Below are 19,450 nucleotides of genomic sequence, written 5' to 3' on the forward strand. Positions count from 1 at the left end.
ATTCTCTTTGATCTTGTAACAAAAAAAAGAAAGAAGAGGAGGCATCTTCAAGGATCAGATATGATTAACCAAGTGTACTTTTAAAAGAGAGTGTGAGAAACAGGACATCAGTTATTTTGAAGAGTGTATTTAACCTGAAAGACGAACAGGGAAACTATATGACAAAAGAGTTGGAAGAAAAAATAAAGTTCTAAACATCATAGAGAAACTATATGATAAAAGAGTAAGAAGAAATAAAAATTGAAGTTATAAATATATAGCATGAATGACCAATATATAAAAGCTGCAACTGGATTGACCATTTTTGGAATGGAATGTTTTGGAATGATCAATTCCATTAATTCCATAAAAAAAATTTACCATTTAATATGAATGGAATGGAATGCTCATTCCATCAATTCCAAAAAAATCTAATCAAAATACAAAGGGTGTAACTGGTAATCAAGTTTAGGAATGCTATGAATGTAAGGAATTAAAAAAAATGGAATACCAACTAATGGAATGATGGAAGTTATGGAATGAAATAAATGGAATGGATAATTGCAGAGAAATCTTTTTGTAACACAAATGGTAACTTTTTAAAGGAATAGAATGGAATGGAATGAAAATAACATTTAATCTAAATTAAATAATGTTAAAAAGAAACACAAATATTTATTTAAACTTTGCTTAAAACTAAACATCTTTATTGCCAAAACAATAATATCTAACGAGTACAATGTTTTGCAATCCAAATATCCTTAGCAATCTGATCACGAACAGCTTTCATATATACTCCAGCCACCGTGTCATCCTCATTTCGAACACTCTGATTATCATTTGTATCATCACTGATATTTTGATTACCATGCAGAACATCATTTCCTGCTTCTGCCTCTTCAAACTCAACATCTCTAATGTTGCTTCGACGGATGAAATTGTGAAGGCCCATTGTAGCAAATATAACACGTCTTTGTACAGAAATACCATACCTCGGAAATTCATTTAAAACCCTCCATTTTTTTTTCCAAACTCCAAATGTTCGCTCAATTACAGAACGGAGGGATGCATGCCATCTGTTGAACATCTCTTTGCTATTTCGTGGCGCTTCACCATTCAAAAATTCTTGTAGATGATATCGAGTTCCACAATTACGCTGTTTTCGATACGGAGCTAAGTAACCTCGACTATTTGCATATCCAGAGTCTACAAGGTAATATTTACCTTCTGGAGGTGTGGGAAAAATAGGATCATCCCGAATTGCTGTAGCTAAAACTCGTGCATCATGGGCTGACCCTGCCATCCCGACAAAACAATACGTGAAAAGCATATCTGCATCGCACATGGCCAAAACATTAAGGCTTGTTGTTCCTTTCCGACTTATGAAACGTATGGAATCTTTTCCAGGAGTAACCATAACTGGTACGTGTGTCCCATCTAATGCTCCCACGAAGCCACTGAAAAAGGGCCAGTATCGACCATCTCCTTCTAGACGATTAGATGTAGCTTCCATTTCTTGAATTGTACGTGGTCGCATATAGTCTACAGCCATTCTTTCCATTGCCCCAAGTACTTCATGAAACTTTCGTCCTATTGTCTCTTGTGCGTGTCCAAATCTTAATCCAAGATCATATTGCGTGTCATTTTGCCCACAAAGAATAAGGAAGATTGCAACGCTCTCATCAACACATACACTATGAGTGTCTTGTAAGCCATACCTGCCTTTAAGTAGCTCACACAGACGTGTAAATCCCTCTCGACTCATTCTCACTAACCTTCGACATGAAACTTCATTTTCATAAATCTGATTTCTGATTATACACCATCCTTTACCCTTTTCTTGACTCATTGGTTCCTTGTAGAAAAATCTACAATAGTAGTCCATTGCAGGAGAGATGTAAGCGTGTAATATCTCATCTTCTTCCAATAATATCAACTCAGTAAGCTCTTCATCAGACATGTTTTCAATTCCAACAGAAAGTAATTCTGCAATGCGAAGCTCCTGATAAAATAACCAAAAGTTGCAAATAAATAAATAATTATGTAAGAATCAATAAGATTTATTGAAAGATATACGAAAAGTGATGATTAATAAAATATTTTATTAAAAGAAAGGATTACATAAAAAAATTATTACTAAATTAATAAAATCATTAAATTAAATTTGCTTATAACCCAGAACTTAAACCTAACGAGTTAGCTCCAAGAACCCCAAGTAAAGATGAAAAACTAGTCCCAGCAGGTCCTGATTCGAACATTCCTTGTCCTTGACTAAAACTTGGTGAAGCTCTTGTGGTAATTCCAGCCATTTGTGAATGTGCTAGTGGGACAGGAGACGTTGGGGTGTTGGAAGTCTCTCTTAAGTTGATGATTTGGCATGAATCACCATATCTATCAACACCACTTAGCCTCTCTAAATACCGAATTTTATTTTCTTCATTTCGTAATTTCACAAAGCCATCACGGATTTCTTCGTCCTTCATCAACAATCCACTTGCTGCCCACCAAAAGCTTCCCATCGGTTCCACATCCAATGTTTCTAGTAGAGCCAAAGCATCTCCAAAAGTTGCTTTCTGGTAGTGTCGTGACCGTAAAACATCTAACAAGTTCGTGCGAGACTCTTCCATACGCTGAAAGCCACTTTGGATTTGTGTCTCGAAATTGACTCTTCTTCTATTCGTACGCTTAGTAGATGTACTTTGGACACGCAGAATTGACTTGTTTGCACGAGATGGAGAACGATGTGCTTCTTCTCTAGTGGGAAATTCATCATCTGAAGCTATGAGGCTAATCGGTTCTGAAGGAAGTCGTCCACTATCTTCTGCAGTATCTGCCACTGTTGTTTCATCATCACTAGCTTCCTCCGCTTGCATTTGCTGGATATGTTCGCCGAGCATGAATGGTGAATAACGTTCATCTTGATCCAAATCATGCTCTCCATAAATTTGATCGAGTAGCTCTTTAAAAGGAAGAGGTTTGCTTTGCAACACTCGTATAAATTTTCCATTAGTTGTTCCAGCCTCCTATAATATATTTTAAAAAAATATATATATTAGGAAGCTTCACACTACGTGTAGTATATATTTTATAAATATTTTGGGAACTTACCGCAATTCGATCGTCCCACCATGAACTAGGCATTTCAATTTGTTCCGTCGTAGGATTAACTCGGACACCGGTACGGTTGATTAACATATTGTAATGCTGTCGTAGACGACGCATGTAGTCTAGTCTATTTCTCATCTCAGGCTCAAAAATAATCTTATCACCAGTCATTTCATAGTATTTTTCTTCTATTCTTTTTTTAGCTGGATTGTCTGGCAATCTTATCGTGTAGTCCTTTGCTTTTAGCTCAACATTCACGAGGTTTAGCAAAATCTCAGTTTTTCTTGGGATCCAGTAGTTATACTAAAATAATTATAAAAGTATATGTTATATGTAATTTTCAATAAACTAAAATAAGTTAAATTTGTGTTGTCAAACTTACTTTTCCTGCACGGTTTGCTGGTGTGTCATCAGTGGATTTGTCTTTGCGGTTAAGTCGACCTCCATTTCCATCACGGTTTGTTGACGTCTCAGCATGTGACTTATCCTTACGATTTAGTCGACTTTTGTTGCATGTTTTGCTGCTTCCTGATCTATTCATCATATTGCTGTCGAAAAAGGATAGTCATTATTAAAAATATGGAGTATGATTAGAATCATAATCGCATGAAGAAAGAACAGAAAAGTAACTTTGGAGGAAGTGTCATCTGCAATAACTAAAGCTTTGAATAACTAACATAATAGCAATACTAATCCTTTTTTTATAAAACCTTAACAAGAATATTGATCACTAAAGCACAGATTCTACACAACTTCGATATGTAGCAAACAAAACGTACTAGGCTATATACAACGTAAGGATCAAGAAACGGTAAAATTTAAGCTTTTTCTCAGAAAAAAAAACAGTATAGCAATTATGAAGGAAATAAGATTTACCAGGAGAAAGCAAATTTTGATCGGTGGGTTTGATTACCTTACGTATTAATGTTTAAATAAGAAGAAGATGTTGCTATTAGTTAGTAACAAACCTTAAAAATCTACCAGAACAGAATTTTAAATTTTAAAACCTTAACAAATCTACTATCTGACTGCGATGAATAACAAGAAAAATATTTAAACTTAATTAAAATTTTATTTTTGATTTAACTTGATTCCATTCCAGTCATTCACGTTCTTTTTTTATCATGAAAAGATTATAACTAGATTCCATTTGGTTCTACCTATTTCACAGGAATTAATGGAATGATAACTGTTTTTTAATTCCACTTAAATGGTGCTTTTTTTTTGGAATCTCTTGGAATAAGCTATTCCAGACAGTTTTATTCCAAAAAAGAGTAATCCAGTTACACCCAAAGCAAAACATTCCAAAACAATTTTGATAAGGAACAAATGGAATGAATTCATTCCATTTTTTTACTGCATTTCATTCATCTTATTCAATTCTTTTCTATTCCATGTATTCCTTTCTTTTTTTTTTTTTTTTTGACATCGAAAGCTCCATATCTTATTAAGTAACTACCAAGAGGTTGGTCTCATGAACCATCCAGCTTGGGAGTTGAGAGTTTACATGGGAAAAAATAAGACCTCGTGACCGAGCATCTTTTGCAAGGCGGTCGGCTCGGAAGTTCAGGGATCGAGGAAGAAAAGATATAGAGCAAAAGTTAAACATAGAACGAATAAGATGAAACTCATCAAATTCAGCCAACAAAGATGGCCAATTGTCTTCGTCGTCTTCTTCAAGTAGTCTGACCAGTTGGAGACAGTCCGTCTTGAAGGTCATTGCACTATGGTCTAACTGAATAGAGGATTTCATGGCCCAAAGCAGGGTTTGGAACTCTGCGTGTAGGGGGTTAAGACTCGGTTACTAGCAAATGAACCATAAGTCATCATCCCATCCTCGTTAGTTAGAACCATTCCTCCTCCATAAAAATTATCATCTCTGTGCCAGGAGGCGTCTAGTGTGCAGGTGGGGCCTCGATCGTCGTCTTGAGGCAAAGGAGCAAGGGGGGTCTCTTCGGTATCGTCTTCTTGGGTCTGCTCGCCGGCCTGAGCAACGTTCCAGCTCTCTGCTTCTGCTCGGGCAATTTGGACGGTCTCTAACGGGGAGACATCCTTACCATTGAAAGCCTTGTCGTTGCGGGCTTTCCAAATGTACCATATTAACCATGGTACTGCTGCACTTATAGCATCTGGAATTGCATAGTCCTTTGCGCGCCATAGGACATGGTTCAGGTTACTATATATCGAGTCACACGGGAATAGCCCCGGAAAGTGCGGTACGTCCGCTAAAGCCCAAGCTTGGACAGATGGTGGGCACTCAAAAAGCAGGTGATTGCTGGTTTCTTCTTCCGCTCCGCATCTCGGGCAGTGACGATCTGTTCCGCAGTGGCGATCAGCTAGCGAACTGCAGACTGGTAAACAGTTTGAGATCGTTTGCCAAATGAAGTGTTTGATTTTTTGAGTAGTCTTGAGCTTCCATAATTTGGCTTGAAGCGCTAGTATACTAGGCTCGAGGACCGTGTCTGTTCCAGAGAACTCCATTTTCTCCATGGCGAGGGAATATCCCGTTTTTACTGAGTATACACCTGATTTGGTGTGGATCCAACAGTAGCCGATGGCACGGGGAGAACGCGTAGGCTTGAGGCTTTGGATGAGTGGGATGTCGCCGTGGGCTATCAATTCGCGCAAGAGGTCGGGCTTCCAATCATTTGTAAGCGGGTCGATCAGGTCACTGACCCGTAGCGAGGGATTGAAAGTAGGGCCGCGAGGTATGGCTGGGCGCGCTGGTGTAGTTGGGATCCATGCGTCTACCCAAACCAGGGTGTTGTGTCCCGCACCAATTGATTTGCGTAAGCCAGATTTCAGGAGGGGTTGAGCAGCCATGAGACTTCTCCATACATAGGACGGGTTGCTCGCCTTGTTGACATCAATTGGGTTGGAGTTTCGATAATATCTTCCTTTGAGGACTCGTGCCAGAAGGGAGTTGGGATACTGGATGAGTCTCCAGAGTTGCTTCGCAAGCAGTGCGAGATTAAAATTTTTAAAGTCGCGGAATCCAAGGCCTCCACTATCTTTTGGAGTACATATTTTCTTCCATGCTATCCAATGGAGGCCGCGATTCTCATTTTTGGTGCTCCACCAGAAGCGGGAAATAGCGCTTGTGAGTTTCCGAATGATGTCCTGGGGAAGTAGGAAGCATGACATAACGTAGGTCGGGAGAGCTTGTGCCACTGATTTAATCAGGACCTCTTTTCCACCTTTTGAAAGCAGTTTTGCCGACCATGAGTTTATACGATTCTGTAATCGTTCTTGGATGAATGCGAATGCTTGTTTCTTGCTTCCACAAATTTTCTCGGGTAAGCCGAGATATACTCCCATGCCCCCCTCCTTTGTAATGCCCAGTGCCTGCTTGATTGCCGTTTTTAAGTCTGGTGGGACCTTGTTACCAAACAGAATAGATGATTTATCTATATTTAGTTGTTGTCCAGAGGAGCATCCATATGTATTTATGATCTTCATAAGCTCCATGCATTGTGCAACTTCTGCTTTACAGAAAAAGAGGCTGTCATCCGCGAACAGGAGGTGGGAGATGGGTGGGCTACCTCTTGCGATCTTCAGTCCTGTGAGCCTGCCTTCCCTTTCAGCTCCTTGGATTTGAGAGATAAGCGCTTCTGTGAGGAGTATGAAAAGAAAAGGGGAGAGTGGATCGCCCTGACGAATTCCTCTTGATGGGGAAATGCTGCCCTTTGATTCTCCGTTTATGAGTACTTGGTATGATACCGAGGAGATACAGATTTTTATCCAAGATACCCATTGAGACGAGAAACCGAGTTTGAGTAGTAGAGCTTCGAGAAAGGACCACTCCACTCTATCAAAGGCTTTACTCATGTCTGTTTTGATGGCAACGAATTTAGCTTTACAACTCGGATTCGTACGCAGAGCATGAAAGACCTTATGTGCCACCAAAATATTGTCCGTTATCAGGCGTCTAGCCACAAAGGCCGATTGAGTCTCCGATATTAAACTGGGCAGACAATGCTTAAGACGTTTACTCAGGATTTTGGAGATGATCTTGTAGCTTACATTGCATAGGCTTATAGGACGGAAGTTAGTCATCTCACTGGGGCGCTCAGTCTTCGGGATGAGGCATATGTTCGTCTGGTTCAAGCGGGGGTCTAGCATTCCATGCTGGAAAAAGTCCTTGACCGTGTGAAACATTGCTTCCGCTGTGATACCCCAGTACTTTTGAAAGAAAAGTCCAGTCAATCCATCTGGGCCAGGAGCTTTCTCTGGGTTTATGTCAAACACGGCTTTACGGATCTCATCATCTGATGGAGGTCGTGTTAAGGCTGCATTCATGGTGGGGGTGACCTTTTCGGTGATATATTTTAAAGATTCTGCGAAATCAGATGGGGCCGACGTTGTGAAGAGAGTTCGAAAGTACCCTGTTGCCACTTCCTCGATATCATTCTCTGTTTCTGCCCATAGACCATTTGTTTTCCTGAGTTTTGTGATTCGGTTTCTGGCTCTTCGCTGCTTGGTGGTAGCATGAAAGAATTTTGTGTTTTGATCACCTTCCCGAAGCCAGTTTGCGCGACTTTTTTGTTTCCAGTAGAGTTCTTCATCTCTAAAGGCCGAACATAGACTCCATTTGAGACTTAAGATTGCTTCTTGTGAAAAGTCGTCGTCGATCTGGGCCTGTTCTAGCTGGACTTTGATTTCCTCTATCTTTTTTGCGGCATTGGAAGGGTTGTTTCGTTTCCATCGGGAGATGAACTTGCGGCAATGAGCGATCCGATCGCAGAGGTCTTCTTTGTTAAAGAGATTTGGATCATTCCATCCTTGGAGTATGGTATCACGGAAGCCATTTTTGCCTATCCATCTCTTATCGAATTTAAAAGCTCTTTTTCCTTGGTTCTTTACAGACAGGCAACGCAGGAGAACGGGGCGATGGTCACTGCCCCATAGGCGCAAGTACTCCACATTTGAGTGGGAGAAGCAGTGATGCCAATCTTCGTTCCCTACCGCTCGGTCTAACCTGCATTGAACTTTTCCAGATGCTCTATTGCCTACCCAGGAGAGTGGGTTTCCTTTGTAGGGAAAATCGATCATCCCACAATTTTCCAGCATACCTTTAAACGGTAAAAAGGAGGAGTCTGGACGTTTCCTGCCTCCTTTTTTCTCCAGGTTACTGATTATTTCATTAAAGTCGCCTAGCATCAGCCATGGTCCATTCCTTGTTAAGCTCATACGGGTAAGACGTTCCCATACATTTTCTCGGTACTCAACGACCGGATCACCATATACAAAGGTAATGAAGACCTTGTGTCCTTCTATGGTGGCCTCAATATCGATCATACGATTATTGGAAAAAAGAATAGTAACATCAAAAGAATCTAAATAAAAAAGTGCTAGTCCACCGCTTCTTCCCTCAGGTTCCACGGTGAACAATTTATTATAACCAAACTCAAACTGAAAATCTTGAAGAAAAGAGTAATTGTTTTTTGTTTCAGAAAGAAAAAGAAAAGAAGGAAGAAAACAGCGGTGCAGCTCCCGGAGATGTTGCTTTGTCAGATAGGCTCCGGCACCCTGACAGTTCCAAGCTATTGCACTCATATCTTCTTACTGGGTGGTTTCTGGGACACCACCGAACCTGAAAGGGACACAGATTTTTTGCTTAGAGCAGAAGGAAACACCTCAGTACGAGGGACCATGGACGAAGAAGATGTTATGCGTTTACCCGGTGCAGTCTTCTTCTTTGGGGAAGCACGGATGTTGAGCACCTGAAGTTTCTTTGATGCTTTCGCTCCTTTTATTTCGGGAGAATGGGGGATCTTCTTCTTCAGTAATCCTTTAGGGATGTACGCGCCAGATGCGTTCTGTTTTGCGGTCAGGAGCGTTGCATCAGCCTTGGGGAGTGTGGAGTGCTGTCTCGAAGATACTCTTTTCTTGTACACAGCATTAGCTGGAGAGAGTTGGGATATTGCCTCAATTGTTTCTGCATAATGGTCAGGAGAATCTCCAAGAAGATCATCATTATCAATATCTAACATATTTTCATCAATACTCGCAGCCTGCCTATTCTCAGCCAGCCTATTTTCAGCCATCTCTAGGCGTTCCGTTTCAAGAACTAGATTTTCTACCTCAGCTATCTCAAGATCAGTTAACGGAGTATCTAAATCCTGATCAATGCCTATTTCGTTCTCAAGTGCAAAGAGGTTTTCTCTTTGTTCCAATTGTGGGGTTTCGTACCTTTTGGCTTGTCGGATAGTTAGAGGTGACTCCATAGCTTTCTCCGTGGCCTTTTCTCTGATGCTCAGGGTGGAGTTCCTGCGGACGACGGCCGGTGGGCTTGTGGCTGTTGCGATGGCTTTACCTTTGAGACGGCGGATCCTTTCGTCTTCTGCATTATCCTCTGCATTATCGTTTGCAGCTTCTGAACCTCGGGTTGCGACTATTTCTCCTGATTCCAGGGACGCACAGTTATCAGTAATTGTCTTTTGAGAGTCGACAATGGCTCGGGATCTCTCCGTGCGATCATTCGCTCCTTGGTGAGACACGGCGTTGTTATTAATTCTGCTCCTTGGTTCCTCCTGGCCGCGTCTTGGTCGCCATTCAGTGTGAGATTTGTAGCTTGACCGTGTCTTGTCGTTGCGAGGTGAACTTCGAGGATAGTAATTAGAGCTGCGTCCTCCCTTTCTGATTGGGCTTTCCAGACGACTCCACACCTCCCTTCTCTGGTGTGTGTATCGGTTATCCTGTCGACTTGAGCTTTTGCGATCTCTGGTTTGGAGGCCGGTGTCCCGTGCTTCACGAGTTGAGTAGGATGGGAGCGTGCTCTTCCTTCTTTTGTCCTCACGGTTAAGATCACTGTGTCGTAAGGATTCCGATGGGCTGAGGTATCTCCCATTCGGAGGGGAACGAGGTCTCTTTAGCAGGTTCCTCGAGTTGTCGCCATAAGGAGCTTGAAGAGGGAGTCTTGATTGTTCATTGGGGTTGAGGCTTTCAAGTCTTTGCTTCCTCTTGAGCTCCCTTTCCTCCGGTGATAACTGCGGGCAAGTATTTTCATCATGGGAGATGAGCTTGCAAGTAAAGCAGTAGCGGTGGAGACCGCCGTATGAAAGAATTACTTTCCCAATATCTCCGTTTGGAAATCCGATTCTGCGTTCAAATTGCAGTGGTTTGTCAGCGTCAATAGATACTTGGATTCTCGCCTTCTTGTCATCAACGAGGAGCTTTGTACCGAGTGCGTTGGCTATCCTTGTGAAAGTATTATCATTCCAGAAGTGGACTGGGACTCCGGTAACATTGATCCAGAAAGGGATCGTGTTCGGGAAGGATTCACTGGTGAAGGGTTCCCATCGTTCCAACGCGAAACTCCATTGATTGAAGTGACATGGACGTTTGTTTAAGACCATCTGTAGATCCTCCTCGGAATCAAAATCAAACAGGAAGCGGCCGTTTCCGAGATTCAGGCCACGGACCTTCCCTTCCACGTTCCAGATCCGGGGGCGGGGGAGGAGATTGATTAGAGCATCGATACTTCTCCCACGGATGTGGAAGACCCGCCCTATGAGTGTAAGCCGAAAGCGATCTTTAACATCATTGAGATCACACTCCGGGATGTGGATGATCTCGTCTTCTGCACGTTGAATGCTGCGATCACCATTGGAGGGGCCTCCTTTGCGGATTAGAGAGGATTGACTCATGATAAAGTGTGAGAGACTTAGCAACAGCTAGAGAAAAAAAGGAAACCGGGATCTGAGAGATATGGGGGTTGCAGTGCGGATCGGAGTTGTGAGGCGCGGGGGTTTAAATAAGATGAAAGGAGGCTCTAGGGTTTTTAGAAGACGGTTTCTGAAGCTTGCCTTAAACGTAAGGGAAATCTTGTGAGAATATTATTAAACTTGGCAAAGAAGCCAGAGGATGAGAGCGACGAGGTCAGCGGGAAGAGAACGAGGGGGGGCACAAGGAGTGTTGTGTAGTCTCCCTTGTGCTCCGAGATGCCAGAGATGCGTTTCAGAGAGCCGGAGCGGAGTCGTCGGAGGCGGTGAGGGACCAGATCTCAAAATCGCTTTTCGAGTCGCCAAACCCTAGCGGCTCCATGTACTCAAGCATATCCTTAATTTATGTGTGGTGTGGTTCCATGTATTCCTTTCTTAATTTACCAGTTACAAATAAAATATGTTGCATCTCCAAATTAACAAGTATTCAGGATAAAATCAGATTAGGGGTTTTTTTTTTGTCAACAGTTTTATTAATTGGGCTGAAGCCCAAACTTACAAGAGGCTGCAACCCATTTCCATACATATTTTTAGCCCAGTCGAAGCCCAATACAAAGGATAAGGATCCAAGAAAAACACGTGTTTCTTAATAATAAAACTTTGACGGATGATCGGCACATGCACCCTTGTGTGGCAATCGACGTTTCTGGATCCGAAGAGAACGGCTCTGGTTTTGCCGGAAAGCCACCGGACCGAGAACCATCAACCTCTTTCTTCGCCTGGTTGCACCGCTTGACCGTTCCTCCTTCCCGTGTTCGCCGACGATCTTGGAAACTTTCACATCTTCGCGCTAGAGATGAAATCCGGTGAGAAGCTTCAAGGAGATAGACACAAAACTTCGCCATAACGCTTTCAACGAGAAAACTCCAGCTAATCTGAGTCTGCATCAGGTCTCCCCCACTTAATCAATCATCTCGATCTCCTATCCTCAAGGATACTTCGCCTTAATATCATGAAGCGAAGATTGATACCTTTTCTGAGTAAGAGATCCAGCTTATCTATCGAGAAGATGAGAACTTCCATAAACTGATCGGTATATTGATTTGTCAAAGAAGGAAAGAGATCGGATTTAAAGTTAACATAACAAAATCGCCTAAAGCGAAGAGATATCGCCAACGCGAATTTATTAAATTCAACCTCAAAACCGATAAAAAAAAAGAGAATATGAAGAACATATCAGTTTAGGGTTGAAAACACAAACAGAAATCGCCAACGCAAAAGAAAAGTCGATCAAAGATCGAACTATATTACACCAAAAAAGATAAACTCGATCCCCTGTGATAATCAGATTAGGGCTTTCTTTTTTAATGGGATGCAATGTTTTCTGCTTTAAAAGAGAACTATCCAAAAAAAATTAGGACCTAAGAGTAGTTTTAGTAGGGGAAAACTCACTAAAACTCACAGTAAATAAATAAAAAAAATAAAATATGTTATTTTAATTTTTTAAATGGATGATTTTCTGTAATGTTTTCCCTTCACAAACTATATAACAATGTGTATTTCAGTATGACCAGAATATAACTTCTTAAAAAACTATATGAACTTTTGAAATAGTGCTCAAATATATGTTGACCGTGATCAATTGACGTGGCGTCATCGTTTAAGATGATATCGTTTAGCTATTTTTAAAGGAAAATTGCAATGTATTTTATGTACTGAATAACTAAAAAGAAGTTACCGTGATATTCAACGTATTTTATGTTTTATATACCAAAACACTTTTAACATCTATTGGATCAACTTCTTCAACCTTTGTTTCTTGTTTTTTAACTTTCAAAATTTGTTTAATCAATAAGATTGTTGACAAAATCCTTCACATCTGAAATATGATCAATTGGAATTTAACACGCGATATCTTTTTGTATTATTTTATATTAGTGCTCAACTAATGTAAATGGAATAGACTAAATCTTCCATACTATTTATAGATGATCCATACTATATTTTATATATAAAAATAACATATTTTAAAATATTATATAGATTATATTTGGGTTTAGAATTTAGTGATTAGGATTTAGATTTAGTAATTGAGAATTGGGGTTTAGTATTTAGGGATTCGGGTAGAGTTTAGTATTTAGAAGTTGAATGGAATTGAAGTTTTATACTATTTTAGCAACTGCGATTATGTATTCTATGTTGTTTGTAGCACTATCAATATGATTTCATATAGCACAAATTCATGTCATTCTTATATAAGATAGCACCATTCACTTTTAACCATCCATTTTACTGTTTAAATGCATAAATATGTGGTAAATAAGTATATCAAGTGTTTTGCATTACGTAAGGTAATAGTAAATAGTTGTGTTTCATTTTTGTCCATACAATATCACTCACTCTCACTTTCTTTACTAAGTATTTACAAATAATAAAGGTATAATCGGATAAAATAAGTGTTAAATATTAGTGAGAATTATGTCAAAATCATTAACATATTCTTAATTTTCATTGAGAATCTGGTTCTACAGAAAATTAACCTTGTTAAATTAAATTTTTATCTTTCACAGAAATTGAATCCACAAAAGAAAAATCAACCGAAAACATGTTAACCACTTAGCCAAAGCGAAGTGGATATTATTTTAACATATGATACAGTTTCTGTCAATTAAAATCCCAACTGTTTTTTTTTCTGCTGGACAAATTTATTATTTTTCTTCCACTGAAACTTACACTGTTGAGTTTATTTTCTTCCACTGAAATTTAAAATTTTGGAAGTTTCAATAGAAACAGAAAAACATGTGTCTAAAAGAGAATACGTTAAAATAATGTTCTATTTGTATTATAACCAAAATATTCGGTTAGTCAAATAGCTTAAGTTACTATTGACTGAGTTTAAGTTTACCTTAACGAAAATTTTAAAAATCCATTTTTATTATATTTATATTTTTACACTACTAATATAAATAAATTTCTTCTGTTGAATTTATATTTAGTTTGATAAATTAAGCAGTGTTAAAATGTTTTTGTTGTTGATGTAAGCAGCTAGGTAGCATAGAAGCTTCATTAGACGTGCGTTTCGTGCTTCGGAACCAGAATCGAAATTGGAAACTCGTGGAAGTTCCTAAAAGATTCAATAAGTTTTTAAAAATACTGTTTTTAAAACACGTTGGAAGCTTGAAATTCATTTAGAAATCACGCTTCCATCTTAAAAATTCAGTGTGATGAATAAGCAAGAAAATAAAATTATGTTTTTATTTCATATAAGATCCAAATTAATAGTATTAAATAGAGAAAATACAAAATATGCATATATCAAAACTAATACTATAAATTATTTTGTGCATTATAATTTTTATAAGAGATTTTGCAGACACCTATTATTATTTTTATAACTAAAATATGAAGTCAATTAAATGGAATAAAATTATTAAAAATGAATAAGTGATTTTATTTTGAATCACATATCTTTAGTCATAATTTTTATAAACTCATTTTAATGTTATATATATATATATGGATATACTCTAGCTTCCAACACATATCTGTTTTCTATTTTGTTTTTTTTTTAAATATTTTTGCGATTCTGCTTTCGAGTATCCGCTTCCCGTTTTATGCAAGATTCTATGCAACTTAACCACTGTTAAAATGTTCGTGAAGAAAATTGCAAAAAGATGATCGTAAAGAAATAAATACTATGTAAAATTTCAGTTTTAGAAATAAACTTTGAACTTTTCCCCCGTTCTATACATTAGCAGTGAATCGACAACACAAGTAAGTAACTATTCCTTGGATTCTTTCGCACGTGATAAAATTTGGCATTGTACTTGTACGTGTATATAAGAGTTAAAACAAACAAACAAATAAACAAGAAAAAGAACGGAAATTGGAAGATGATGATGTGAAAGAATTTTGAACAATTAAAAACGGATGATGGGAAAGAAGAAAACTAGTTAGGGACATCTCGAGTTCCGAAAGCCATGAAAACTCAAAAGCTATTTTGCTTTATTTTTTTTCATAGCTGTAGACAAAACACTTATCTACATCTCATTTGTCCACGTTTTATATTTCCCCATTTGCCTTTCACCAACATGGTGTACCACTTCTCAATTCGTATGTCTAACAATCTCTATTCTCTGCATCTAGTATCTAATGCGTGTAGAAATACTTTAGGTGGGACTAAGCAAACTGTATCCACATGTGTCTCATTAGCCATAAGACTCATAACATGCTTGCTTCCACAGTGCAATATGCCAACTATATTACATGTTTTTAGTAATGAAAAAGAGTAGTTTTTTTTTTTTTTAAGAGTAGCTATTTGTTTTTCAAACGTAACCATTTGTGTTGGCAAATATATAATTAAACTATTGTCATTGTCTTTTACAAAAATCATTTACAAAATTATAAAAAAGAACGAGATACAAACGAGGCCAGGTAAGAATATCTCCAATGTATTATTCTATATTTTACTCTAAAATAGCGCAATACCAAAATAAAATAGAGTTTTACTCTAATGTATTACTCAATTTTCACTCCAAAAATGATTATTCTAAAAAAATTGTACTTTTAATTAATTAATAATTGTTACTAACACCTTCTACTTACAAAACTTACCAATTAACCCTTAAATATCTTATGTTTATAAAACATCCACAAAATATAATTTATTTAAATTAAATATTTCTTATTAAAGTTACAATAAATCATATATATATATATATATATGATAAAATATTTTGGTTCGATAATGAGTATTTGAATATTTTTCTCACAAATGTTCAACTAATTCATTTCAAAATGAATAATGAGTTTCTTTATCCATGATTTTCTTAAATTGGGCAAGAAAATTTTAAAATCAAACATTTTCATCGTTTGGAAAATACTCAGGAAATTCCATAAATGATTCAACGGATTGTTAAATCACTTATTTTATGTTATATTTATAATATATATAAGGTTTAGTTTGATATTTTTATTAGTTTATGTAATTTTATGTAAAATTATTAAATAATCTCTTATGAAATATTATATTTATTTTATACTATTTTCATATATGATATAAATATGAAAAATAAATGCATTCAAAATTTAGAAGAGCATTCTATAAATAAAAAAGTTCAACTCCAAAATGGAGTAAATGTAGGATTACTAATGGAGTAATCCTAGTCATTACTTCATTTTGGAGTTGAAAATAGAGTGGAGTTGGAACATATTTTACTCCAAAGTGATGTCTGAAATATAAAATGAAATAGTGCTGGAGATGCGCTTCGTAATTTTTGTTTTATATGGACATAAATGTTATTTAGGGTATACCAATAAGTGAGGAAACAAGCTCGGGTCTTTGAAAAGTCAGGGTATAGTCCTATAACATACAAACAAATCATAAACCCTAAACAAATTCAAAATAAATTATGGAACTTAAGACAAGCTGTTTCCTCACTTATTCTTTTTTTTTGTTTGTCGGCCAAAATTTTATTAATAAGCATCTGTTATTACAATGTGTTGAAGATAAGATGGACAAGAATGAGAAATATTAGAAGGCTTAGTAGCGGTGTTTAAGAAAAGATGGACAGCATCTGCCTTGGCAAAAACATCATCACATCGATTTCCATCTCTATTTTGGTGAGTAAATTTGATCCCAGAAAAACAACTTTTCCAAGCATTAATCGTATGAGAAATGGACTGAAGTTTAATGTTGATATCTTCCGAACTTATGAGCTGCATAATGCCAAGGTTGTCTCCTTCGAATATGACATGCTGATATCCTAAACCCCAACAACATTGTATAGCCCATAATAAGGAGGAACATTCTGCTTCTTTAACTGTTGTTCGACCCTCAAAAACACCATTACCACTATTTAGGAAAGTCCCCGTATAATCCATCCTAGACGAGAAGGAATATTACCTTCACGATGAGCAACGTCAAAGTTACATTTTACCCAACCTAATGGCGGATTTTCCATTTCGAGGACAATGTTGATGGACTGGTAGTTTGTTGTACCTGAAATTTGTGTCCTGTGATTTGAATCCATTCCTTCACATCGTTTTGAGCTCGTTGTAACAGCAGTTGTTCCGTCAAGACCTTCTGTGCATAGAGTAGTTCGTTTCTTGCTTTTCAGAGACGCCAGAAAATCCAAATTGGTTGAAGACGGATTTCATGAGGGAGAGATTGATCATTAGCAAAGTTGATAATGAACCGGAGTTTATCTGTGACAGCAACAGTTTCATCGATTAGTAGGACTTATGGCATTCCTGAAAGTCTCCAAACGCCTTGAGCATAATTACAAGTAAAGAACACGTCATTTGTTGATTCTGAATGCTGACAACACCTAAAATATTGGGAGTTGGCCACAACATGACGATGACGTAGATTTTCCATCAAAGGTAGGACCTTCGATAATAACCTCCACAGAAAATGTTTTATTTTGGGAGCAGTGTCTACTTTCCAAGCTGTCTTTGCTAGATCATGATGTTGCGCTAGAGGAGGAGAACATTCCACTAAATCAGTAGAACGATTGATGATAAAATGATAATCGGTCTTGACTGTAAAGTTTCCTCACTTATTTTTTAGACAAGTTAATTTTTTAAAAATCATGTCATTTCTAACGAACTGGTAAAAAAGAGCCAAAAACTTCAAATATACCTCAAATTTTAACAAATGATGAATTCCATATCGTTTTCTTACATATTGTCGGGTTTTTCGATTGTTATATTAGTTGGATGGCATTTGTATTTCCAATACCGGATCTGAAATTTAAAATTCAAACATTTTTAGGTTAATATTAATAAATAAAAAAAGTATTTGATTACATATAGTTTGGATCTATAAATATCAGTGTTTTAAAATTTAGGGATTAAAGCAAATATTTCATCCGAGTATACCTAAAACCGGTAATGTGTACTTTATTTTGCTTTGGTTATTCCGAGTGTCTTTTACGTTTCAAATTTTAGAAACAAACACATGCTAAGATCTTTTGTCAAAAAAAAAGCACATGCTAACATGAAGGGCTCAAAATTCATACCCATGACATAAATTATTCCGTCGACTGTTTCGGCTCTAGCCAGGCCCATTTGTCGTTCAACAGCTCGGGCAATGTAACTTCCCAAATTAAAAGATATCAGCCACTAGTATAATCATAATCAAATATATCCCTCTCTATTAGTTTCCTTAGGGATATGCATTCACGTACTCATTCGGATTTGGTTCGGAGCTATTCGGATTTTAAATTTTTGTAATTAAATATTTCAGTTTTATTTAGGTATTTATAAAATTTGGTTCGAGCTTGATTTGGATTTTAGTACGGGTTCTGATAATCCATTTTAATTATTTTTTAAAAAATTAAAGTTTATATATATTTAAAAAATTCCAAAATCTATACCATATAAGTTTGAGTAACATATTCTAAAATACTTAAACTTCATATAAAATTGGTTTGGCTTGAATATTCGGATGAAAAATTATTAGTTATTCTAAGTATTTTTTATTGTTTTGAGTATTGTGTAACAATTTTAGATATTTAATTTTGACTATTAATATATATTTTCAATAGTGTGGACAACTTCAAAATAGCTTATATAATTCGGATATTAAATAAAAATAACTAATATATTTAAGTATATAAATCTCATTTGGATATATTTAGATACTCGAAATATTTTGGTTCGGATCAGATTCTGTTCCGGTTTTTTAGATACCAAATTTTTGAACACGTTCGGATTTTAACTACTTTTTTGGTTAATTCTATCAAAAAGATACTAAAATGAGTTTTCAACAAAAGAACAACAAGGAGAAAAATTATCAATTTTTTTTATTAAAGAGGTAAAAGACTTTTCAACTTCTATTTTATTAATATATAAATATAAAAAAAAATTATTTAAATAAATAGTAGAAAACAATATTATTATTTTTGAATAATATGTTTTCAATTCAAATTTTTATTCATTTCTTTTTTCGTTTTTTTCAAATTTCGGTTTTGAAATCTAAAAATTCTTTTTGAAACTATTTTAAAAAAAATATTTTTGAATTTTAAGTAATAATTTTTAAAAGAAATCATAAATGTCAACCCTCAAATCTAAATCATAAGTTCATATTAATTAATTATAGAGATATAAATGTTTATTTATAAATCTATCTATCTTCAATATTTTTCTACAGTGATCAAGAAAAATGTCAGTATTAAAAGTCTGTATTTGGTTAGAAATTTTGATGGTACTCGGACGTTATACATTTCCAAATATTAATGTCACAATTATTTTCTTTGAAGTAATAAATCATGGGTTGGTGGTTTGCATCTTCATGATTGATCTCACATGTCAAATATGAAAAAGGAACTTTACTAGTAAGATGTGAAACAGATAAGATAATATATAATATGGTTCGTGAAACATCCATCACAATCATGCAGCTTCTACTCTTGTTTTGTTGCCCACCTCGTCTTCCTTTTTCCTTTTAATATTATCAGGATCCATCAACTTTTCTACTCCATTGTTTTATTATCTTCACCAAATCAGGTAATACTTATCCCCATTCAAAATATTTGATGAAAAAAATCAAAACCATCGCTAATCATATAATCTATATCACGTTTGAGCTGTAATACAATCGCTCAAGCTATCAGGCTGGATTTAATGACTTTACTAAACATCTTATAAAATGGTATGTATGATTGATAATTCTTATGTGTACATAGGGAGTACGACTC

General features: G+C 36.6%; 3 protein-coding genes across 3 annotated transcripts; all 3 read right to left on the reverse strand.

The window, feature by feature from the left end:
• Positions 1–706: 706 nt before the first annotated feature.
• On the reverse strand, positions 707–1,939 carry LOC103840522. Its single transcript, XM_033278081.1, has one exon. The coding sequence runs from the start codon at positions 1,937–1,939 to the stop codon at positions 707–709; it is 1,233 nt and encodes a 410-aa protein (XP_033133972.1).
• Positions 1,940–2,147: 208 nt separating this feature from the next.
• On the reverse strand, positions 2,148–3,625 carry LOC117127519. Its single transcript, XM_033278082.1, has 3 exons — positions 3,467–3,625; positions 3,088–3,387; positions 2,148–3,002 (listed from the first exon to the last, which is right to left on the reverse strand). The coding sequence occupies exons 1-3, from the start codon at positions 3,623–3,625 to the stop codon at positions 2,148–2,150; spliced, it is 1,314 nt and encodes a 437-aa protein (XP_033133973.1).
• A 4,800-nt stretch (positions 3,626–8,425) lies between these two features.
• On the reverse strand, positions 8,426–19,412 carry LOC108870884. Its single transcript, XM_018656674.2, has 2 exons — positions 8,765–19,412; positions 8,426–8,677 (listed from the first exon to the last, which is right to left on the reverse strand). The coding sequence occupies exons 1-2, from the start codon at positions 10,731–10,733 to the stop codon at positions 8,637–8,639; spliced, it is 2,010 nt and encodes a 669-aa protein (XP_018512190.2). The 5' UTR covers positions 10,734–19,412; the 3' UTR covers positions 8,426–8,636.
• Between the last annotated feature and the right edge of the window lie 38 nt (positions 19,413–19,450).

Source organism: Brassica rapa, chromosome A08, assembly GCF_000309985.2.
Source record: "Brassica rapa cultivar Chiifu-401-42 chromosome A08, CAAS_Brap_v3.01, whole genome shotgun sequence".
In the NCBI taxonomy this organism is placed as follows: Eukaryota; Viridiplantae; Streptophyta; class Magnoliopsida; order Brassicales; family Brassicaceae; genus Brassica; species Brassica rapa.